Raw genomic sequence first — 24662 nt, 5'->3', positions numbered from 1 at the left:
ACAGAATCTGAAACAGGCTCCAGGCTCTGAGCCATCAGCACAGAGCCTGACGTGGGGCTTGAACTCACGAACTGTGAGATCATGACCTGAGCTGAAGTCGGACACTTAACCGACTGAGCCACCCAGGCGCCCTCTCTTAAGTTTATTCCTAGGTATTTTATTCCTTTTGGTGCAATTATAAATGGGATTGTTTTTTTCTTAATTTCTCTTTCTACTACTTTGTTAATAGTGTGTAGAAATGCAACAGATTTCTGGGGCTTTTTGTCTTGCATTTTAATTTTAATTTTTTATTAAGATTTTTATTTTAATTCCAATGTACTTAACATACAGTGTTAGTTTCAGGTGTACATTATAACGATTCAGCAGTTCTATACATTACTCAGTGCTCATCATGATACGTGTTCTTTTTCTTTTTAATTTTTTTTTTTAACGTTTATTGATTTTTGAGACAGAGAGAGAGCATGAACAGGGGTGGGTCAGAGAGAGGGAGACACAGAATATGAAACAGGCTCCAGGCTCTGAGCTGTCAGCACAGAGCCTGATGCGGGGCTCAAACCCACGAACTGAGAGTTCATGACCTGAGCCGAAGTCGGACGCTTAACCGACTGAGCCACCCAGGCGCCCCATGATACGTGTGCTCTTAATCCCCATCAGCTATTTAACCTATTCCTCCACCTACCTCCCCTCTGATAACCATCAGTTTGTTCTCTATAGTTAAGAGTTTATTTCTTTGATTTTTCTCTCTCTCTCTCTGCTAAGTTTTATTTATTTATTTTGAGAGATAGAGAGTGCATGCACACGTGAGTGAGGGAAAGGCAGAGAGGGAGAGAGGCAGAAGGAGAATCCCAAGCAGGCTCCATGCTGTCAGCACAGAGCCTGATGCACACCTCAAACCCACTAACGGTGAGATCATGACCTGAGCCAAAACCAAACATCAGGCACTTAACCAACTGAGCCACCCAGGCACCCCATCTCTCTCTTTTTTTTATTCCTTTGCTCATTTACTTTGTTTCTTAAATTGCACATATAACTGAAATCATATGGTATTTGTCTTTACCTAACTGACTTATCTCACTTAGCATTATACTCTCAAGCTCCATCCATGTTGTTACAAATGGCAAGATTTCATTTGTATTTATGTCTGAAAAATATTCCATTATGTATATATATACACACAGACACATATATATATGTATACCATCTCTTCTATAGCCATTCATCTATCGGTGGACACTTAGGCTGCTTCCATAATTTGGCTATTGTATATAATGCTGTAATAAACATAGGGGTGCATATATCCTTTTGAATTAGTATTTTTATTATTATTATTTGGGTAAATACCTAGTACTGCGATTACTGGATCATAGTTTTTAACTTTCTGAGGAACCTCCATATGGTTTTCCACAGTGGCTGCACCAGTGTGCATTCACATCAACAGTATAGGAGAGTTCCTTTTTCTCCACATCTTCACCAAAACTTGTTTCTTGTGTTTTTGATTTTAGCCATTTTGAAAGGTGTGAGATGATATCTTACTGTAGTTTTGATATGCATTTCCCTGATGATGAGTAATGTTGAGCATCTTTACATGTGTCTGTTAGCCATAAGTCTTCTTTGGAGAAATTCTGTTCATATCTTCTGCCCATTTCTTAATTGGATCGTTTGTCCTTTGGGTGTTAAGTTGTGTAAGTTCTTATATATTGGGGATACTAACCCCTTATCAGATAATGTCATGTGCAAATATCTTCTCTCATTCAATAGGTTGTCTTTTAGTTTTCTTGATAGTTTCCATTGTTGTATAGAAGCTTTTTATTTTGATGTAGTCCCAATAGTGTATTTTTGCTTTTATTTCTCTTGCCTTAGGAGACATATCTAGAAAAATATTGCTTCAACTGATGTCAGAGAAATTGCTGCCTGTGCTCTCTTCTAGGACTTTTTTGGTTTCAGGTCTCATATTTAGGTCCTTAATCCATTTTGATTTTATTTTTTTATGTATGATGTGAGAAAGTGGTCCAGTCTTATTCTTTTGCATGTAGCTATCATGTTTTCCCAACACTATTTGTTGAAAAGAGTGTCTTTTTCCCATTGCATGTTCTTGCCTCTTTTGTTGTGTTAATTGACCATATAATCATGGGTTTGTTTCTGGGCTTTCTATCCTGTTCTTTTGACCTGTGTGTCTGTTTTTGTGCCAGTACCATACTATTTTGGTTACTATGGCTTTGTAGTATAACTTAAAATCTGGAATTGTGATGCTTCCAGCTTTGTTTTTCTTTTTCAAGATTGTTTTGGTTTTTTGGTGTGTGTGTGTGGGTGTGTGGGTGTGGTTCCATACAAATTTTAGGATTATTCTAGTTCTGTGAAGAATGCTGTTGATATTTTAACAGGGATTGCATTAAATCTGTAGATTGCTTTGGGTAGTATAGACATTTTAACAATATTCTTCCAATCCATGAGCATGGAATATCTTTCCATTTGTCTTTGATTTCTTTCATCCATCGTTTTCAGAGTACAGGTTTTTCACTTTGGTTAAGTTTTTAAAAAAAATTTTTTTAATGTTTATTTTTGGGAGAGAAAGAGTGCGAGCAGGGGAGGGGCAGAGAGAGAAGGAGACACAGGATCCGAAGCAGGCTCCAGGCTCTCAGCTGTCAGCACAGAGCCCGATGCGGGGCTCGAACCCACCAACTGGGAGATCATGACCTGAGCCGAATTTGGATGCTTAACTGACTGAGCCACTCAGGTGCCCCATTTAAAAAATTTGTTTAATGTTTATTTACTTTTGAAAGAGAGAGGGTGCAAGCAGAAGAGGGGCAGAGAGAGAGAGGGAGACACAGAATCTGAAGCAGGCTGTTGGCACAGAACCCACTGCGGGGCTTAAACTCACAAACTGTGAAATCATGACCAGAGCTGAAGTCAGACATTTAACCAACTGAGCCACCCAGGCACCCCCCCACCTTGGTTAAGTTTATTCTTAGGTATTTTATTATTTTGGTACAATTTTTTTTTTAATGTTTATTATCTCAGAGAGAGAGGAAGAGGGAGGGGCACAAAGAGAGGGAGACACAGAATATGAAGCAGGCTCCAGGCTCTAAACTGTCAGCACAGAGACTGACACAGGGCTCAAACTCACAAATCGCGAGATCATGACCTGAGCCAAAGACAGATGCTTAACCAACTGAGCCACCCAGGCATCCCTATTTTGGTACAATTGTAAATGAGATTGCTTTCTTAATTTCTCTTTGTATTAGTTAATGTAGAGAAATGCAATGGATTTCTGTACATCGATTTTGTATCCTCTGATTTTACTGAATTCATTTATCTGTTCTAGTAGTTTTTTTGGTGGAGTCTTTAGGGTTTTCTGTATGTAGTATGTCATCTGCAAATAGTGACAATTTTATTTCTTTCTTACTAATTTGGATGCCTCTTATTTCTTTTTCTTGTCTGATTGCTGTGGCTAGGACTTCCTGTATTATGTTGAATAAAAGTCGTGGGAGTGGACATCCTGGTCTTATTCCTGATCTTAGAGGAAAAGCTCTCAGGTTTCACCACTGTATGATATTAGCTCTGAGTTTGTCATTTATGGCCTTTGTTATGTTGAGGTATGTTCCTTCTAATCCCACTTTGTTGAGAGTTTTTTTTATCATGAACAATGTTGAATTTTGTCAAATGCTTTTTGTGAATCTACTGAGATGATCCTATGATTTTTATCCTTTTGTTAATGTTGAGTATCATGTTGATTTATTTGCATATATTGAACCATCTTTGCATCCCAGGAATAAATCCCACTTGATCATGGTAAATGATCTTTTTAATGTATTGTTGAATTTGGTTTGCTAATCTTGTTGAGGATTTTTGCATCAGGAATCTTGACCTGTAGTTTCATTTTTTGTAGTATACTTATTCGGTTTTTGTATCAAGATAATGCTGGCCTCATAGAATGTATTTGGAAGTTTTCCTTTCCCTTCTGTTTTTTAGAATAGTTTGAGAATATGTATTAACTCTTCTTTAAATGGAGTTTTTTTTATTTCCAGTTTAGTTTTGTTACTAGTAACCAGACTATTCCGATTTTCTTTTTCTTGATATAGTTTTGGAAAATTATATGTTTCTGTGAACTTACCCATTTCTTCTAGGTTGTTAACTTGTTGACATGTAATTTTTCATAGAGGTCTCTTATCTATTATCATCCTTTGTATTTCTGTAGTGTCAGTTGTTACTTTACCCCTTTCATTTCTGATTTTATTTATTTGGATCCTCTTTTTGTTCTTGATGAATCTGGCTAAAGGTTTATCAATTTTGTTTTTCTTTTCAAAGATTCAGCTCTTGGTTTCATTGATCTTGTCTATTTTTTTTTTTCTTAGTCTCTTTTACATTTATTTCTGCCCTATTCTTTATTATTTGCTACTAATTTTGGGTCTTGTTCTTCTTTTTCTAATTTCTAGAGGTGTAAGTTTAAATTGTTTGAGATTTTTCTTGTTTCTTGAGATCACTATACATTTCTCTTTTAAAATTTCTTTTGCTGCATCCCAAAGGTTTTGGACCAGTGGGTTTCATTTGTTTGCAGGTATTTTTAAATTTTCTCTTTGAGTTTTTCATTGAGCCATTGCTTGTTGAGTAGCATATTGTTTAGCATCTACATGTTTATGGTTTCTCCACTTTTTTTTTTTTGTAATTGATTTCTAATTTCATTCCATTGTGGTCAGAAAAGATGTTTGATAGGATTTCAGTCTTCTTAAATTTATTAAGACTTGTTTATTGGGATATGTGATCTATCCTATAGAATGTTCTATGTGCACTTGGAAAGAATGTGTATTCTGTTGTATTTGGCTTGAATGTTCTGTATATGTGTATCTCTTAAGTCCATCTGGTCTGGTGTTATTCAAAGACAGTTTTCTTGGGGCGCCTGGGTGGCTCAGTCGGTTGGGCGTCCGACTTCTGCTCAGGTCACGATCTCGCTGTCCATGAGTTCGAGCCCCGCGTCGGGCTCTGGGCTGATGGCTCAGAGCCTGGAGCCTGCTTCCGATTCTGTGTCTCCCTCTCTCTCTGCCCCTCCCCCGTTCATGCTCTGTCTCTCTCTGTCTCAAAAATGAATAAAATGTTAAAAAAATTAAAAAAAAAAAAGTTTTCTTATTGACTTTCTGCCTGGATGATCTGTTCACTGATGTAAGTAGGATATTAAAGTCCCCTACTATTATTGTATTACTGTCAGTTTCTCCCTTTATGTCTGTTAAAACTTGCCTTATGCATTTAGGGGCTGCCATGTTGAGTGCTTAAATATTTACAATGCTGTATCCTGTCTTTGGATTGATCCCTGTATCATTATATATTGCCCTTTTTTGTGTCTTGTTACAATCTTTGTTTTGAAGTCCATTTTGTCCAATATAATACTGCTACCACAGGTTTTTTTTTTTTCCCACTTCCATTTGCATGGAATATCATTTCCCATCTTTTCACTTTCAGTCTGTGTCTTTAGGTCTGAAGAGAGTCTCTTGTAAGCAGCACATAGATGAGTCTTTGTTTTTGTTTTTAAATCCATTCTGTCACCCTATGTCTTTTGATTGAAGCATTTAGTCCATTTACATTTAACATAATTATTGATAAGTGTGTGCTGATTGCCATTTTGTTAATTGTTTTCTGGACATATCTGTAGTTCTCCATTCCTTTCTTCTCTTGTTCTCATTCCTTAAGATTGATTACTTTCTTTAGTATTAGGCTTGGCTTTCTTTTGTATCTCTATTACAGGTTTTTGGTTACTGTGAGGTTTATATATAACATCCTAAGTATAGAGTAGTCTGTATTAAGCTGATGGTCACTTAAGGTTAAACACAGTCTAAAGGAACTTCTTCATTTTAACTCCCCCCTCCCACATTTTATATCTATATTGTCATATTTTACATCTTTAAACTTTGTGAGTCCTCTTCCCTTTCATAATTTTCTTCTAATTATGGCCTTTTGTGTTCCATTTAACATTTCTTGTAAGGACAATCTGGTAATGATGAACCTTTTAACTTGTTTGTCTGGGAAAGTCTTTATGTCTCCTTGAATTATGAATGATAATCTTGCCAAATAGAATATTCTTCATTGTAGATTTTTTTTTTCCTTTCAGTAGTTTGAATATATCATGCCCACTCCCTTCTGGCCTGCAAAGTTTATGCTGAAAAACCAACTGATAGCTTTATGGGTTTGTCCTTAAATGTTACTAGTTGCTTCTCTTTTGCTGCTTTTAAAATTCTATCCTTATCTTTAATCTTTAACGTTTTAATTATTATGTATCATGGTGTGGACCTCTGTGGATTCATCTTGTTTGAAACTTTCTGTGCTTCCTGAACCTGGATGTCTGTTTCTTTCCTGGGTTAGGGAAATATTCAGCTATTATTTCTTCAAATAAGTTTTCTGCCCCTTTATCTCTCTCTTCTACTTCCAGGACCCCTGTAATGCAAATGTTTGCTCACTTGATATTGTCCAAGAGATCCCTTAACCTATCCTCATTTTTTTTTTAACTTGTGTTTTCTTATCATTATTCAGCTTGGGTACTCTATTACCCAATCTTTCAGATTGCTAATATGTTCTTCTGCATCCTTGAATCTGTTGATTCCCTCTAGTATATTTTTCATTTCAGTTATAGTCATCAACTCTGATTGGTTCTTTTTCATATTTTCTATCTTCTTTGTTGAAGTTTTCACTGAGTTTATCCAATCTTTTCTACAGTTTGGTAAATGTCTTCATGATCATTACTGTGAACTCTCTATCAAGCATGTTGTTTATCTCCATTTCATTTAGCTTATTTTCTGAGGTTTTGTGTAGTTTTTTTGTTTGGAGCATATTCCTGTCTCCTCATTTTACTTGACTTTCTGTCTTTGTTTCTGTTGAATTAGGTATAATCGTTAACTTCTCCTAAACAGGAAGTAATGATCTTGTGTGTGATTGTGTCTGTGGAGACTGTGTGCCTAAGTGACTTTGACTGGCTGGATCTGTGGCTCTTGTGGGCTGTGGGACAGAGGACTGCATGCTGACACTGTCCTGGTGGGATGCCTGGAGATGAAGTTGGTGTGGGATGGAGCAGTCCTAGGGCTCTCAGCATAGGTTGCACATTGGCCAGACAGCTGACGCTGAAGTGGACATTGTCTGGGATGGTCCCAGGGTTCTTCACAGAGAGGGTACCTTGAGAAGACAGCTAAAGCTTAAATGGGTGTTAGGCCAAAGGTCCCATAGTTCTTTATTCAGGGGGGCCCTGGCAGGGTGGCTAGGGCTGAGTCAGGAAATGGGTCAGGAGGTCCTAGGATACTGTGTACCAGGGATATGCTAACATGTCATCTGAAGCCAGAGTATTGTCAGCCTGGAGTCTTCCAGGGTACTTTGCACCTGTGTCACCTTGAAGAGATGTCTGCAGCTATAGTGAATGCTGACCAGAGGTATCTGGTGTGTGCTGCACTGGAGCCGCTTTAATGGGATGGCTAGGGCTGGTGTGGGCTAGGGTCCCAGGGCTCACTGCAGTGGTAGGTCTGCTAAGGTACCTGGACCCTTGTCCTGTCTGCACTGTCAGGGTGGAGGGGGAATATCACCTGTGGTGTTCACCAGCCTCTCTGACTCTGAGAGGGTTTCAGCAGCTTCCCTGCCATTTTGCATAGTTTTAGGGCTGAGTCTTTTATGTCCTAGTTGTTCTTTGAAAATGCAGCTTTTTTTCTGTGCTTCAAGGCGTCTGAGGCTTGGTATGGTGATAGTCCAATTAGGGCTCCCAGACTCTACTCTCATCTGTGCTATTAAGGTGCAGAGGAAATGTAAAATGGGGCACTTGCCAGCCCCTCTAACTCAGAGAGTTGCAGCAGCTCCCCTGCCAATCAACAGGGTTCTAAGGCCAGTTCCTTTGTATTCTAGTTGTCATTTCTTTTTTTCTGTGCCCCAGGGCAGATAAATCTGCTCACCAGTCCTTCCCCACTGCAGTTTGCAGTGTCAGAGGTGGTGGGGGTTCCCTTCATTACAGTGTCTCTGTCTCTCTTGCCATTCTGTACATGGTCTATCTTTTGTTGTGAAGAAGCTGTTCAGTCAGCCTTCAGTTCTTCCCAAAGCATTGCTTTACAAATAGGTAGATCTGGTGCATCTATGGAGGAGGTCTTTCTAGATTGCCATCTTGCATGAGAGAAATCTATGGTTGTATGTCGTCTGCTTTAGCAACATTATGAAAAGCAGATTGTAGTAGCCAGATGGCCAGCATCAATCTCCCCACTTGTTTTCATGTAATTGGAGGGAGAGATAATTTAAGATGTCTGCAAAACTACCTATGCCCTTTCGCACATAAGTTAATCCATTGTAGGAGAGGGGAGCTAGGAGAATTTTCACAAACTAGCTTCTGCTGAATAGGAAATGAAAGGAATTCATTTAAAAAAACTAAAACTATGGGGCGCCTGGATGGCTCAGTCGGTTTAGCGGCCGACTTCAGCTCAGGTCATGATCTCGCGGTCCGTGAGTTCGAGCCCCGCGTCGGGCTCTGTGCTGACAGCTCAGAGCCTGAAGCCTGTTTCAGATTCTGTGTCTCCCTCTCTCTGGTCCTCCCCCATTCATGCTCTGTCTCTCTGTGTCTCAAAAATAAATAAACGTTAAAAAAAAACCAAAAAACTAAAACTCACATAGTTAAGTATGTATTTCATGAACAAATACAGGGATAGGGTAATTTAGAATTATTTATATTATTTAGAATTATTTATAAATTCCTCTTAGTTTTTGTCTTTTAAAGAAATCTGTTTAGGGAAGAAGCCCAGCTGTCCATGAGCCAAATGACTATTCTAAATACAATTACATCTTTTACTGTCATTTACAGTTTTTAATGTTTATTTATTTTTGAGAGAGAGAGATCACAAGCAGGGGAGGGGCAGAGAGAGAAGGAGACAGAATCCCAAGCAGGCTCTGCACTGTCAGCACAGAGCCCCATGTGGGGCTTGCTCATGAACCGTGATATCATGACCTGAGCTAAAACCAACAGTTAGACACTCAACTGACTGAGCCACCACAGCACCCCTATCATTTACACTTTTAAGAAGACTCTCATTACTCAAGTTGGTGCTTTTTTATTCTAACTTCTCCATCCATTGCCTTCCTTTTAGAACAAAATGTGCATGTCTTCAGTTGACAGCAAGGAATGCCAAGACTTGCCCCTTGTCGAGTAATAAAATAACCACTGGATATAAATATAAAAGACTACAGAGACAAATACCTACTGGGTAAGATACCTTGAGGATTTGTTGCAGGGTGTTTGTATTTTTGAAGGTGGGTACTTTACTATTGTGATCTATAGTCTTATAGATATCATTAAATATTAATTTTTGTAGCAGAAATCTATATATTAAGGAATAAAAAAACAAATTTATATATTGTTCTTGGAAATGGAAGTCAGAGAACACTCATGTACCACACAGAACATACTTAAATGTTTGCTTTGAGGTGGCTGTTCCCCTCTAGGGTTAGCCTGCTTTGGGCAGCCATTTCCTCATTAAGAAGTACAGCTTAACAAAGCTCATTTAAAAATTGGGAGTTTTCAAACTTTCAAGAATGATGTTATTAAAAAATGCATAGAAACAGAAAATCTTTCTTCCTAGACATTCCCTTCCCAGACATTTCTAGACAGTTTTTTAAAAGCTAACATTTATTATGTGCCAGACATTGCCTTAAGCACCTTGTAAATACCCATTAAATTATGAAACAGCCCTATAAGACAAGTACTATCATATATCCCCACTTTTAAAAATGGAAAATTGAAGCACAGAGGTTAAATAACTCATCCAAGCCACACAGTTAGTATAGTAGATGGCTGGAGCTATGATGAGAATCCAGGCAGTCTAGCTTTAGGAGCCTTCACACTTAGTCTGCCTCCCTTGGTAATAATTGGTGAGGTAGCGGTATAAACTGCTTTTGCTTTTAATTTGGATATCTGATTGATTTTCTCTTGCATATTTGTTGACAGCATTTATGAATGCAGCCTGTTGTGCAAGTGTAATCGACAAATGTGTCAAAACCGAGTTGTGCAGCATGGACCTCAAGTAAGGCTACAGGTGTTCAAAACTGAAAAGAAGGGATGGGGAGTACGCTGCCTAGATGACATTGACAGAGGGACATTTGTTTGCATTTATTCAGGTAAAGCAAAGGTTAATTATTCAAATTATAGTAAGGTCCACATTTCTGAATCTCTTTTACTAGCCAGGGCCATTGAGATCTTATAGCAAGGACAGGAGCAACAATATATAGGAGGAGCATAAGAGAGGGGACAAGTAACTGGGAGATTGAGCACTGAAGGGATGACATGTTCTAGGAAACACTGGATGTTCCAGAAAAGAAAGGCTCAGAGATAAAACTTGGGTTATTGTGTGAGGCTTTTTTTTTTTTTTTTTTTTTTGGTCTCCATGATAGCTACAGATGCTTTGTGGTAAGGTTAGAAGTCTTTTTGAATAAGAAAACTAGGGGTGCCTGGGTTGCTCAGTCGGTTAAACATCTGACTCTTGGTTTGGGCTCAGGTCATGGTCCCGTAGTTTTGTGAGTTCGAGCCCCAGGTCAGTCTCTGAGCTGACAGCATGGAGCCTGCTTAGGATTCTCTTCTGTCTCCCTCTCTCTCTGCCCCTCCCCCACTCACACTGTCTCTGTCTCTCAAAATAAATAAATAAACTTTAAAAAAAAGAAAGAAAACTACATGACTCGGGTGGGGGTGCCTGGGTGGCTCAGTCAGTTGAGCGTCCACCTCTTGATATTAGCTCAGGTTGTGATCTTGTGGTTGTGAGAACAAGCCTGAATTGGGCTCTGAGCTGACACTACAGAGCTTACTTGGGATTCTCTTTTTCCCTCTCTCTGCCCCTCTTCCATTCTCTCTCAAAATAAATAAACATTAAAAAAAAAAAAAAGAAAACTGTAAAACTGATTTGCTAAGGTAAAGATTATCAATCAAAGACTGTCTTGCTCAATGACTTGGGCTGTTAGAATGTAACAAGTTAAGTCTAATAAATACTTGCACAGGATGATTCAGGCAGTGACTTTAAGCAGCTCACTCCATTTCAGGGACTCGAGAGAGTTGCCCACACTCTGAGCAAAATTTCCCAACTGGTGTGTCATAGTTGTTCAGTTAATGATTTTTTTTAATGTTTATCTATTTTTGAGAGAGAGAGAGAGAGAGAGAGAGAGCAAGCGAGAGAGAGAGCGCACACAAACAGGGGAGGGGCAGAGAGAGAGGGAGACACAGGATCTGAACCAGGCCCCAGGCTCCAAGCTGTCAGCACAGAGCCTGACGCAGGACTCGAGCTCATGAACCGCAAGATTATGACCTGAGCTGAAGTCAGACACTTAACCAACTGAGCCATCCGGGCACGCCTGTACAGTTACTGATTCTTTCTGGTCACAGCCGCCAGGCCAGAAATACCAGTCTCCAGTAGTGTCAGCCATTTACCCCAGAGTATCAGGCAAAAATCCTCACTTCCTATGTGTACCATGAAATGAGAAAGGTTGAGGGAACATAACTCTGGAGCCAGTCTAAAGGAAATGTCCTAGACTGAGTCTTGGCAGTAAGGCAGCAGGGACCAGAGCAGCCCTTCTCATCTGAAATTCCAGGTTCACTTCAGTGAGGGCAAGAATTATTATAATTCATAACAGTCACACTTGGATCCCTGTCACATACCACTTACAGACACACATCCTACACAATTTACCTACACATTGGTCTCTCCTATTTCTCAAAATAACTCTGATGAAAGTTAGCTGCCTTATAAGGTGCTCCATGGTGTCCAGGAAGTATCATTGGCTTTATCTGCATTACTAGAAAATGTACCTAAGGTATCTCTCTGATCCGGCTGCTCATTTTGACTTGGTAAGTATAATTTTGAGTCCCTTACAAGAAAATGCATAAACTTGAAGATTTTAATATTATACTAGAACTTAATATGAGAATAATAGGTGCATATCACCTCAGATTTAAATAGGTCACTTTATAAAAAGAACATACGTTTTAGCTGATACAGCATTTTTAACTAGACACAAAAGCTATACTCTTTTTCTTTAAATGTTTATTTTTGAGAGAGAGAGAAGGAGAGAGAGTGAGTGGGGGAGGGGCAGAGAAAAAAGGGGGACAGAGGATGCAAAGAGGGCTCTGTGGTGACAGCAGAGAGCCCCATGTGGGCCTCAAACCCACTAACCATGAGCTCATGACTTGAGCCGAGATTGGATGCTTAACCAACTGAGCCACCCAGGTGCCCCATAAAAGCTGTAATCTTAAGACTGGAGTTCACCTCTCTAATTTTCTAGAATGCTTTCTGATCTATATTTTTGTTTTATATTATTGTAGCTAAATCTATTCTCTTTCATGTTATACCAGAACAGACAATGCTTTTTTTAGATGGCCAATGTTTTTTCATATCCTGGAAGATAAGAAATCTCTCACTGGTCTTTTGTTTATTATTTCTTACAAGAGTTTTCTAGGATTAGTTAATGTGTTTATTTTCATTCTAGAAATAAAGGATATTTCACAGGATTCTTTAGTAATGGAGCAGAATAGAGATGCTCTTTTGTTGCTTAGCAATTATCTTTTGTCTCATTAAACCCTTTTTTCTTTTAGGAAGATTACTAAGCAGATCTAACACTGGGAAACCTGATCCTACTGATGAAAATGGAAAGGAAGAGAATACTATGAAAAATATGTTTTCAAAAAAGAGGAAAATAGAAGTTGCAGATTGTGAGGTAGAAGTTATCCCATTAGACCTGGAAACACATAGAAGTGCTGAGACTGAGGAGTGTCCACCTACATTCTGTAATAATTTAAAAGAACCTGTTACGTAAGTAAAATCTTAGAAACCTAATCAGGATTGATCTGTATTATTGATCAAGCGTGGTTCTCTTTGTGTCTTACTTTACCCCTACTCCTGTGTATCTCCTGTATATCAACTTGCTTCACATTTACAAGTTTAACACAGAGAAATCTAGAACACTTAGATTTTAAAATCTAGCCAACATACTTTTTTTCCTCAGTGTTCCATTTCTGGAGTTTTACCTTTAAAAAATTTATGACTTTAATCAGAGTCTTTATGGATGTCATAACTTTAGCAGTCCTTTGTATTTTCTATCAACTTATGCGCAAAGCTTTTCATGGATTCTTTTTTTTAATGTACTTCAAATATGATTGACTTTAAAATATGTTTCTTTCTTTAGTGGGGGCTATCCGTAGATGTTATTAGATTAATTTCTAATGGATATTTATGTAACAGTGATATCTGTATTTCAAAGTCCAATAAAGAGAATTTTTAGTGATATATAGAATAACTTTTTTTTCCTTTTCAGAGAAACGAAATGTAACAATATTTCAAGAATTCAGTATCATTCAGTCAGAAGTCCTAAAGCCAAGACAGCCATTATTCAACGCAATGGGAAAAAGATGGTAAAAACTGCAAAATGTAGATGGGGGCCATCTCATCTTTCTGTCTTTTACTTAGTTCCAATTGTTTGTGTTATTTAATGTGTAGGATTTCTTTTATTATTTTGGAATGGGCATACTCTTGAAATGTTAAGACCGTGCTTTATTAGTGTCCTCCATGGTGGATTGGCATGTTCCCAACTTAGATATATAAGGAGAGGATTGGTCATGATCTGACAGTGTATTCCACTGAGACTGAGAGCTATCCAGTTCTGAGAATTTGTAGGAAAAGTTAAAGTGTTCCAGAGTTGATAGTGATACATAATAAGAAAAAAGATACAGTAGGCTTAGGAGATAAGGTTGTAAGATGTAAGAGAAAGAAGAGGCACAGCCTAATAAAAGAATCTTCCAGAAAGCACCATTTTACATGATAGCCTCCAAAGGTACACTTTTCAGTCTGTACTGAGAAGAATAACTAGTCAGAGACTATAACCTGAAAGCAAAGAAAGATACCGGAAAAAGAACAGGAAGACATAATGGTAGTTCATAGTAGGGCTTGTTGATGAAAAGTAAAAACTCCGCCCTAGGTGGTGTGCAGATATTTATCTTCTGCCCTAGTAATGTACAGTAAATACCTCCTCAGGATCACAAAATTATGAAAAAGTTGGGCCATCAGACCACATGGACCTGGGTTTGACCTCCAGCTCTGTTTCTTACTACCTGGGTGATCTCTCCAAGTCTACGTTCCTTTATTTGTAAAATGATCTCAGAGTTAAGAGAATTAAATGAGATAAACATCAGATACTTTGTGTAGCACAATGCCTGACACCCAAGTGCTCAATAAATGTTGACCCTTTAAGTAACTTGAATAATTAATAATGGTCAACATTTATTGAACAGTTAGTTCAGTGCCAAGCATGGTGTTAAGTATATGCCCTTTTTAAAAGCTACCCTTACCATATGAAGTGATTGCAGTGTCTACAACTCATAAAGATAGGCAACTCCCTTAACCTTCTCTTTGAAGTAAAAACTAGCCAAAGTGTGTTTTGTCTTTGCACATCTTACTGTTGAAGCCAAATCTGGTATCAGAATTGAGGGATACAGATGGATGTATTAGAATTTTATTTTAAATTTTAATGCCTAAAGAATGTCTTGACAGTCTTGATAAGTCTTGATAAACCACTTGATAAAGTGGTTTACTAAAGTGCCTAGAAGCAGAACACGGCCAAAAGGGCGCCATCACTACAGAGATTTCTTATGATATCAGCTTTGAGGCTTTCAAAACTAATCTGGTAGCTACAGCCTATGAAGATTGACACTTGATGAAAATGGGCTAACTGCTAAATTAAATTCTTTTTCCTGAGCTAGAAGGTAAAGACATCTTCCCTGTTCTCTTTTAAGGGATTTACTTCCTCAGAGTCTGTCAGCTCAGAAGATAATGATGGATTTAAACCGACCCAAGTACATCTGAACTCCAAAGCCAAGGAGATGAAAAGTAGGCTTTGTTTCACTCTGTGATTGCCTGCCTCTTCTGCTGTTTTGTCTGTCCTGCTAAATACCTGTGGCTCATTGTCTCAGACTTAAACAGCTGCATTCATTATATAAGTTACTTCTTGTCTATATCAGATATTGGCAAACTACAATTTGTGGACCAAATCTGGCCCACCATCTGTTTATGTATGGCCCATGAGCTATGATAATTTTTACATTTTTAAATAACTGGAAAAAAATGAGAAGAGGAATAATACTTTGTGACACTCAAAAATTGTATGGAATTATAATTTTGGAGTCCATAAAGACTTCTGTTGGAGCATAGCCACACTCATTAATTTATATATTGTCTCTGATGATTTATGTCAGCATTGCTGAATAGTCAGGATAGAGACCATATGGTCCACAAAGCCTAAAATACTTGCTCTCTGTCCCCTTGCAGAAGAAGTTTGCCAACCTCTAGTCGTATGCCAACAGTGATCTGGGGCATGGCAGGAAGGAGTGGGGTAGAGACAACTCTGAGTTACGTAGTCCACAGTGTTATCTTTGGTTTTGGAAGCATTGTCCAAAGCTGCCATTTCCTAACTCTTTAACAATAAAGATACATCATTCTACAGTACTCCACCCAACACTGCTGCAGAGATGCTCAGCAAAAAGCAAAAATACTGCTATTCTGAGTGCTTGTCTTTGAATGTTACCATTCTTGCCGGATTTCATGTTACAACTTGACAGACCTGGATTTTGGTACTTTTGCATTTCACTATCTCCCTCACAGAGGGATACTGCTGAAAGATGACCCTTTTTATTTTATTTATTTTTTTTTTAATTTTTTTTAATGTTTATTTATTTTTGAGACAGGGAGAGACAGAGCATGAACGGGGGAGGGTCAGAGAGAGAGGAAGACACAGAATCTGAAACAGGCTCCAGGCTCTGAGCTGTCAGCACAGAGCCCGACGCAGGGCTCGAACTCAGAGTGTGAGATCGTGACCTGAGCCGAAGTCGGCCGCTTAACCAACTGAGCCACCCAGGTGCCCCAAGATGACCCTTTTTAAATAACCAGCCATTGCCTCTTCTCTGTTTGAGCTTCCTTGCATCTGTATCCCCAACTCCTAACCTGGTCTTAAAGGATGGAGATTGGGAGTAGGGAGCGAGGCAGCTGCTTGACAGAAAAGGTCTATCACAAAGGATATTTATGTATTATAATTATTCTATAATTGTAGGGGAGGAAAATCTCTTCTACCCATTTTAGGTTAGCTGCGTGAGGCCTTGTAAATTAGATTGACAAGAGAAAAGCAAGCAGAAATTTATTGCCATGTATCACTGTTACCGTGTGTATCATACATATAACATCTGGGAGTACTTAGAGATGAGTAACAAAGAAGTAGCTTAGAACTGTGGCTTATCTAGCATCTTAGCCAAAGAACAGTAAATTTTTAGGGGCACCTGGGTGGTTCAGTCAAGCGTCCGACTCATGATTTCTGCTGAGGTCATGATCTATCTCATGGTTGTGAGACCAAGCCCCACATTGGGCTCCACGCTGGGCATGGAACCTGCTGAAGATTCTCTCTCTCTGCCCCTCCCCTGGTTGTGTTCGTGTTCTCTCTCTCTCTCTCTCTCTCTCTCTCTCTCAAAAAACAACAGCAATAAATTTTTAGAAGGGTGACAGGACAAATGAAAAGGACCTTGAGTCTCTAGTGGCAGCAAGTTGTGGGAAGGTAAATATGTGAGAAACCAATAGTGGATAAAGGCTAGTTAGTAAAGTTTGTTATGTAGATTCCACTGGTTTGGTTTCTAGGCTGATGAAAGTGTAAAGTTGTCTCTTGTCACTAACTTTTGTCCTTCCTAGTAGGAGGAGGGACACCTTTGTAAATTTATGTACTGCTTTTAAACAGATAAGGGGAGGGAAATGGGCTTTTCCTGCATATGCTACTTAATCGCTGTTAGTCTAAAATAATCTTATGTCAAAGAAGCGTATTTTGGGATGACATAGTCTGGTTTCCTTCACCATTTCATGCCTGTGAGCCATAATGAATACTACTGCTTTGGTTCTTTTGTTATTTTCATTGATTGCTATAGTGTTAATATATAGCAGGCACTATAAAAATCATTTATGTACTATTATGGTTCACATGGAACCTATGATTAAAATATGAGAACATGTAGGAACAGCAGCCAGTAACAGTAATGATTAAATCAAAACCATTAAAAGAAACAATTTGTGCCACTGAGTTAGGTGACACAGTAACTTTTAAAGAATAAATGATTTTACTTATTCTGTTTGACAAGGATTCATACTTTTGAATATTCTAAAAAAATATTTCCATTATTGGATAAAAAATGATTAAGGCAGCGTATCTTACTCTAAGGTATTATTGCTTAAAAATTTGTAACTATTGAGTGGTCGTGTAGCAGAACTACCAAACACTAATGTGTACACAACCCCCAGCAATACAGTTATTGCTCTTGGGACTCGTAGAGGGTAATGCCAGCAGGTCTTCTCAGGCTTTTCATTGTTGTCCTACAGGCCTAGAGTACTCCCTAAACACCCACTGTTACAGGTGTTTAGAATATATGGAAACGGAGATTCTAGAGTTGAAGAGAGGTCAGTTTATGAGTAGTAGAGATTAAATACAGTAATAGTAACAGGAGGCAAGCAGTACATTCATAAAAAGGTGGTATAAAGAAGGCAGACTTGGAGCTAGACATTTCTCAAATATTTGAGACAGTTCTTGGTTTCTTACCCCACTTCTCATTGTTATTGCCAGTCAGGTGAATCTCTTACCCTCTCAGAGGCTCAACGTTTCATTTGTAAAATTGGAGTACTATCTATCTTCATACATTGTAAGAATTAGAGATAATTAAAGCAGCCAGCATTTAATTAGTATGTTAATCTCAGGACTGTTGCTTAACCAAGTATATTTGCTGACACTTCCTTCTAAAATGTTTCTTAGAGAATTCAAGCTCTTACCAAGTTAAAGACACTGAAAACAGTCTGCTGATTGAATCAGATGTGATAGATATAACCAAATGTAGAGAAGAAATACCATCAGGGGAAAGATGTAACCAAGCGACCCCACTGGATAATCAGAATATTATAAAGGAATTCAAGTCTCAAATACAAAAGCCCCAAGGGGAAAGATCTCCAGCATTTCAAAACCAGCAGGTCTTTTGTGATAAAGAGTTCCCAAGCGAAACCGAGAACACTTCACCTGATTCTCTAAAGAAGTTCAATAAAGGGAATGTGTTTTTATTGGATGCCACAAAAGAAGGAAATGTGGGCCGCTTCCTTAATGTGAGTATATGGGCTGATCACATTTCTAAACAACTTCTTTTTCTATGCTTTTTTGAATGGTTTGAAATTTATGTGCAGTCATATGTAATTGACCTGCCATCAAAAGAGAATAAGATTCTGAAGTCAGAAAATCTTTTTTCAAGTTTTTATTTAAATTCCAATTAACATACAGTGCAATATTAGTCTCAAGTGTAGAATTTAGTGATTCATCACTGACATACAACACCCAGTACTCATCACAGGTGCCCTCCTTAATACTCAGCACCTGTCTGACCTGCAGGCCCAACCCAGCCTCCCCCACCCTCCCATCCGCTCCCCCCCTCCCCCACCCAACCTAAAGTCAGCAAATCTTTAAAAACAAACAGCTTTTGGGGCGCCTGGGTGGCTCAGTCTGTTTAGCCTCCTACTTTAGCTCAGGTCACGATTTCACGACTCATGAGTTCAAACCCTGCATCAGGCTCTGTGCTGACAGCTCAGAGCCTAGAGCCTGTTTGGATGCTGTGTCTTCCTCTCTTTCTGCCCCTCCCCCACTCATGCTCTGTTTCTCTCTCTCGAAAAAATAAATAAACATTAAAAAAATAGCCTTTTCCTTGCTAGGTGATCTGTTTATTTGGCTTCTTTTTCACCTAGTTAGGAGGATACTTGGTTAACAAAGAACAGAATCCTTTCTTCTCTTCCTCTGTCCCCAACTGCTGTTCTTTATTCCACTTTGACTACTTCTCTACTGTTGCCAAACATGTCAGATGCCATTAAACATAACTAAGGGGCCATTAAAGAAGGATCCCCAACAAAGAACTATCATGGCTTTATTTCCTGTCAGCTGTGTTGAAAGTGGCTGCACCAGAACCATATGGTTGGTTTTACCTCTCCCAATTAGCACACCACCTGAGTTTTGGAAAAACTCTCTTGTTGTGGAAAAATAGAATTAATCTGTCTTCCTCTCCTCTCCCCTCTCCCTCTCCCTCTCCCTCTCCCTCTCCCTTTTTTCTTCCCTCTTTCCTTCCTTCCTTTTTTTTTTTAATACATTTGTGGGGCACCTGGGTGGCTCAGTCAGTTGAGCATCTGACTCTTGATTTCATCTCATGGTCATGAGATTGAGCCCAATGTTGGGCTCAATGCAGAGTACAAAGCCTGCTTGGGATGCTGTCTCTCTCCTTCTCTCTCTGCCCTTACCCTGCTTGTGCATGTTTGCTCTCTGTCTCTCTAAGTAAATAAATAAATAAACTTAAAAAAAAAAAAAAAGGAAAGAAAATACATTCGTGATTTTAAAATGGAAATAAAATTAAAGCAACTATATCAATAAATAGGGGCGCCTGGGTGGCGCAGTCGGTTAAGCGTCCGACTTCAGCCAGGTCACAATCTCGCGTTCCGTGAGTTCGAGCCCCGCGTCAGGCTCTGGGCTGATGGCTGAGAGCCTGGAGCCTGCTTCCGATTCTGTGTCTCCCTCTCTCTCTGCCCCTCGCCCGTTCATGCTCTGTCTCTCTCTGTCCCAAAAATAAATAAACGTTGAAAAAAAAAATTAAAAAATAAATAAATAAATAAAAAGCCATACAGAATACATACATACAGCCAAACAGAATTCTGTTTCAGGGTAACTCTGAGCCTGTATGTATGCACAATGAGTAAAGCTTACTGGCACAACTGAAAAAATGTGGACACAAAGTTATCATTGGAATTGAATGGTGGCAGACATATTCAAGGAAAATTGCTGGGATTTGGTCTTTTTGTGAATCTGGGAATAGATGAATGTATGGAGATGGGAGCTAGTGGGCAATAGAACAATATTGGAATGGTGGTAATCAAAGAAAATAATATCATGTTAGAAGCCTTGAACAAGGATAACTAATGGTTGTACTCAGCAGAGATGTCAGTTGCTTACATATGTTCCCTTTCTAGAAGGTCTGTTTGATGATCATGTAAAACTGAGGTCACATACATTCTTCGTATTAACCTTTTTTGTCCTGTTAAAAAAAAATACCCTAAAAAATAACTATGCCTCCATTCATTTAACCTTGTCCCTACTCTACCCTCTATATGTAAAATCATTTTTATTACTTTCTTATGTATTCTTATAGTGTTTTTTTTATGGAAATACAAGTAAATATAAATATTCTTATTTTCCCCCTTTCTCACATAACAGCATATTCACTGTCCTATGCCTTGTTTTTTTAATTAACAATATACTCTGGAGACCTTTCCATATCAGTACACTGAGCTTCTCTTTCTTTTTGTTTGTTTTTGTTTATAGCTGTATAGGATTCCATTGTATGGATATACCAAAGTTTATTTTGTAACCAATCCTCTTTAGATAAGACATTTGGGTTTCTAAACTTTTAGAAACAATGCTCAGTGAATAATCTTACACATAGATACATGTACAGATGTACCTGTAGAATACACTCCCAGATAGGGGATTGCTGAATCAAAGGATAAATGCATTTATAATATTGACAAAATTGACAAATTATCTTCTATAGAAGTTTGTACCATTTTGCATTTCTACCAGCAGGATAAGAATGTCAGAACAGAGCTTTTCCGATTGGGTTCCTAATATTAACAAAATTACAGTCTCTGATATTTTGCATATTAGCAAAAGCAAAGAAAGGAAAATAAGTGAGATGTGCTAAAAACAGAATGATATTCTAATGCTTCAAAAACGAGGTATCAAACTCTTTATCTAACCTCTGTGTCTATTTATTTATTTTAACAGCATAGTTGTTGCCCAAATCTTTTGGTACAGAATGTTTTTGTAGAAACACGTGACAGGAATTTTCCATTGGTGGCATTCTTCACCAACAGGTTTGAAACTTCTTTTATGTGATTTAATTTTGAAATTGTAAAAAATAATAGGAAAATATAAAAGAAAATATGTGCTTACAGCCCCTAATATCTGGTACCCTAGAATATTCATTTATCCCAAACTGTTCCTAGTCAATAAAATTTTAAACAGCTAAAATTTCAGTTCTTATTTCCTTTGAAAATTAATGCCTGAAAGGGCTGACAATGGCAGGTCTTGTCCAGCTCAATTCAGGGAATAAGTGATATAGAATATCTTTAACTAGTTCTTTAAGTCAGAACTACCCCCCAACTATCACACCACAGGCCTTGTACTACAGACCTCCTCATGTCACTAGGTTCCACTGTTTGTAAAACACTTCCTTTCTTGGGATATTGACAAGTTTCTTCTTACTTAGGATTTTAGTAGATTTGAAATAAAACTCGAATGATTAGGATGCCTTGGTGGCTCAGTCAGTTAAGTGTCTGACTTCGGCTCAGGTCATGATCTCACAGCTTATGAGTTTGACCCCCTCATCAGGTTTTGCCCTCACAGTGTAGAGCCTGCTTGGGATTCTCTCTCTCCCTCTCTCTCTCTCTCTGCCCCTCCCTGATTCGCGCGCACTCTCACACACTCTCTCAATAAATAAATAAACTTTAAAAAAATCTTAAAAAAAACCTCAAATGATTATTCTTAATAAAAGAGCATTCCTAACTGGTGGATGGTGGTTGAAGATTTTTAATAATGTTACTAAGAAATTGATATAATAAATTTGGTTCATTTGGTAGTTACTCAGAGTAATTTGTTTACTTTTTTCATTTCTACTTTCTAGGTATGTGAAAGCAAGAACAGAACTAACATGGGATTATGGGTATGAAGCTGGGACAGTGCCTGAGAAAGAAATCCTCTGCCAGTGTGGGGTTAATAAATGTAGAAAGAAAATATTATAAATTTGTAGCTAATGCCTATTGAAGAAATTAGCTTATCACGCTGCAATTAGAGCCATGCAAGAAACTTTCAGTCATCAGTGGAATTAACTTAGGTTGTGATCCATCAAGAGAATTCCTCTCAGTTTACCCTTGTCAAGGAATTCATTTGTGTGGCTTAAAATGCTAGAAACAAAATAAGGACATTTTCATACACATAGGCTATCTCTTTATTCTTTCTGCTGTTCAACTTTACATGAGTGGGATGGAAGTGTATATTTTATATGAAATACCATTATACAGTTTGTAACTTATTTGTAAATTATATATTAAGAGAAACAAATGTCACAATAGAATTCAGTTGATCGTATTTACTTTTGTGATTATCTTTGAGTTTATGCCCCCAAAAGGCCAAATTTCACATCGTTACTTACAAAATTTGTTTAATTCTTGGCAAATAATTTATCATTATAAGCCATAAGGTGGGCAACAGAGCCTGAGGAATATGTAAGAACTAACTTTATACATATCACTTCCAATATTTTAACACTAGTTGGAGAAGCTCTGTCTGGCTCCTTGCAACTCTGCCCCATCAAACCATTTGAGTGCTAAGATGGAGAAGCTCTCCTATGGGGAAGGTTTTGGCAAACTTTGAGAGGAAACTTCTTTTCCATAGGTTCTCTGTACTTCTCCAGTACACAGACAAGAAACAAAGGGAATAGAAACCTGGAGGAATTGGAATATTTTTGTTCTAAGTAGAGGAGAGCCATAAGAAAAACAAAACTTAGAAACTAGCAAAACTTAGAAAACTAGTGTCTTTCTTAAGCCAGAAGGGAGTGTGCTGGGCAAGAATTTCACTTAAAAAAAAACCAACAGCAACAACAAAACAAGGCAGTTCTACTCAATTGTAAAGTCTGGAACAGCTGCTTGAATTCTCCTGTGTATGATGTGCAAATTGTTTTTGTTGAGAAAAAGGGAGTTACTCTGCTGTGGGTTACCCAGCCCTTATCATGGAGCAGAAAGAGGACTGGGAATCTCCAAGAGTCAAAACTAATTTTACCCATAACAAAGATGTACATTTGACTGCCAGGAGCTTCTCCCTTGGAACCAGAACAGGAATACCAGCTCAAAAAGTAGTCATTAAAAGTAGTTCTGGCTTTTGAGAGGTTTTATGTCTTTTTTTCTTTTCTTTTGTACTTGATTCTGAGTTTAGTTTGGTTACTGTTCAAATAAAAACCTATTTGAAGTTTGGGGCACCTAGTGGATCAGTCCATTAAGCATCTGACTTCAGCTCAGGTCATGATCTCATGCTTAGTAAGTTTGCATTGGGCTCTGTGCTATCAGCCTGTCTCTGTCTCTCTGCCCCTTCCCAGTTTGCAGTGCTCTCGTGCTCGCTCGCTCGCTCTCTCTCTCTCAAAAATAAACATTAAAAAAAAAAAAAAACCCGTTCGGGGCACCTGGGTGGCTCAGTCGGTTGAGCGTACGACTTCAGCTAAGGTCATGATCTCACAGCTTGAGTTCGAGCCCCACGTAGGTCTCTGTGCTGACAACTCAGAGCCTGGAGCCTGCTTCGGATTCTGTGTCTCCTTCTCTCTCTGCACCTCCCCCACTCGCTTGCTCTCTCTCTCTCTCAAAAGTAAATAAACATTAAAAAAAATTTTAAAAAAACCTGTTCAAAGTTTGGACCCAATTTAATTTCTTAAAAATATTAAACTAGATGAAAATTTAACTTGAAATTGTTTTATGGAGTGAGAAACCTAGGAACTAGGAAGAGGAGCAAAAGTTACAAGCCAACAAACAGCCTCCAGACAGATGAGGAAAGTTAAGTCCATTTATTCACAGTAAAGATGTTTTAGGTAGTACACTGAAAGTGAAGATACTTAATCAGTATGGGAAATACTTTTGTGCAGAAATCCTAACATCTTGATCTGCTTCACAGCTCTCATCTTCCATCAGTGTCCTAAAGATTCTCTTTGTCTATGTCAGATCTATTTCCAGTTAAATTCCATTATTTCCCTTTTCCTTGGTTTATTCCCACGTATCGGTGAAGGACATATTCTTCCTAGTTGCTTTTGAAAAGGAAAATCGAGAGGTAAATATTTTGAGACCGTGCATGTTTGATTATGTTATTTTTACGTGTATGCTTGATTGCTATTTTATCAGGGTATAGAATTCTTCAGTAGCCTCCATACACAATATTGAAGGCATCTGCTAGCTTCCAGTGCTGCTGCTATGAAGTCTTAAAGTGGTCTCCTTTCTGGCTTCCAGGATGACTACTGAAGTCAGATGTCATTCTGTTCCTTATTTTTTATATATATGACCAGTTTTAATCTCTCTTGAAACTGATAGAATTATCTTTCTCCCAATGTTCTTTTCTGGTGAAGTCCATTTTCATCTTTCATCCTGGGTGCTTGGTGGGATCTTTCAATCTGAAAACTTTGTCCTTCAGTTCAGGGAAATCATCTTGAACCATTTCTTTAATGATTCCTAATCTGTTCTTTATTTCTAGAATTCTTGTTATTCAGATGTTAGACCTCCAGGATTGACTCTCTTCTAATTTTCTTTTCTCTCTCTTTTTAAGAGTTTCATTTTTTTTTATTTATTTAATCTCTACACCCAGTGTGTGACTCAAACTTGCGACCAATAGTCACATGCTCTTCCAACTGAGCCAGCCAGGCTCCCCAAAATATATTTTCAGCTGTCTTCTTGCTGTAACTTTCTGAGACATTTCCTCAGTCTGAATCTTCCAATATAGATGTATTGTGCTTTATTTTTCTGGTCTCGTTTTTTTTTTTTTTTTTTTAAGTGTTT

At 38.2% G+C, this 24662-nt stretch overlaps 1 protein-coding gene and 1 pseudogene across 3 annotated transcripts in view; both read left to right on the top strand.

The window, feature by feature from the left end:
* Positions 1 to 24662, top strand: part of SETDB2 (SET domain bifurcated histone lysine methyltransferase 2) — an 86378-nt gene that overhangs the window by 30151 nt on the left and 31565 nt on the right. For 2 of the 3 annotated variants that reach the window (XM_047079476.1, XM_047079467.1), the window contains 8 exons: positions 9090 to 9206; positions 9947 to 10116; positions 12575 to 12791; positions 13294 to 13390; positions 14768 to 14861; positions 17809 to 18149; positions 20860 to 20948; positions 21758 to 23192. In XM_047079476.1, coding sequence (XP_046935432.1) covers positions 9090 to 9206; positions 9947 to 10116; positions 12575 to 12791; positions 13294 to 13390; positions 14768 to 14861; positions 17809 to 18149; positions 20860 to 20948; positions 21758 to 21875 — 1243 coding nt within the window. In that variant the 3' untranslated portion in view covers positions 21876 to 23192. Of the gene's footprint in view, positions 1 to 9089; positions 9207 to 9946; positions 10117 to 12574; positions 12792 to 13293; positions 13391 to 14767; positions 14862 to 17808; positions 18150 to 20859; positions 20949 to 21757; positions 23193 to 24662 lie in introns of those variants that run through there. The other variant, XM_047079494.1, reaches the window with a different exon arrangement.
* On the top strand, positions 19672 to 20937 carry LOC124512112 (small nuclear ribonucleoprotein G-like; annotated as a pseudogene).

Source organism: Lynx rufus, unplaced genomic scaffold (assembly GCF_022079265.1).
Source record: "Lynx rufus isolate CCGP_SWC_20201006 ecotype Redwood Valley unplaced genomic scaffold, mLynRuf1.p SCAF_1, whole genome shotgun sequence".
In the NCBI taxonomy this organism is placed as follows: domain Eukaryota; kingdom Metazoa; phylum Chordata; class Mammalia; order Carnivora; family Felidae; genus Lynx; species Lynx rufus.
The sequence above is the reverse complement of the archived record's forward strand: the minus strand, read 5'-3'. Positions and strand labels throughout refer to the sequence as shown.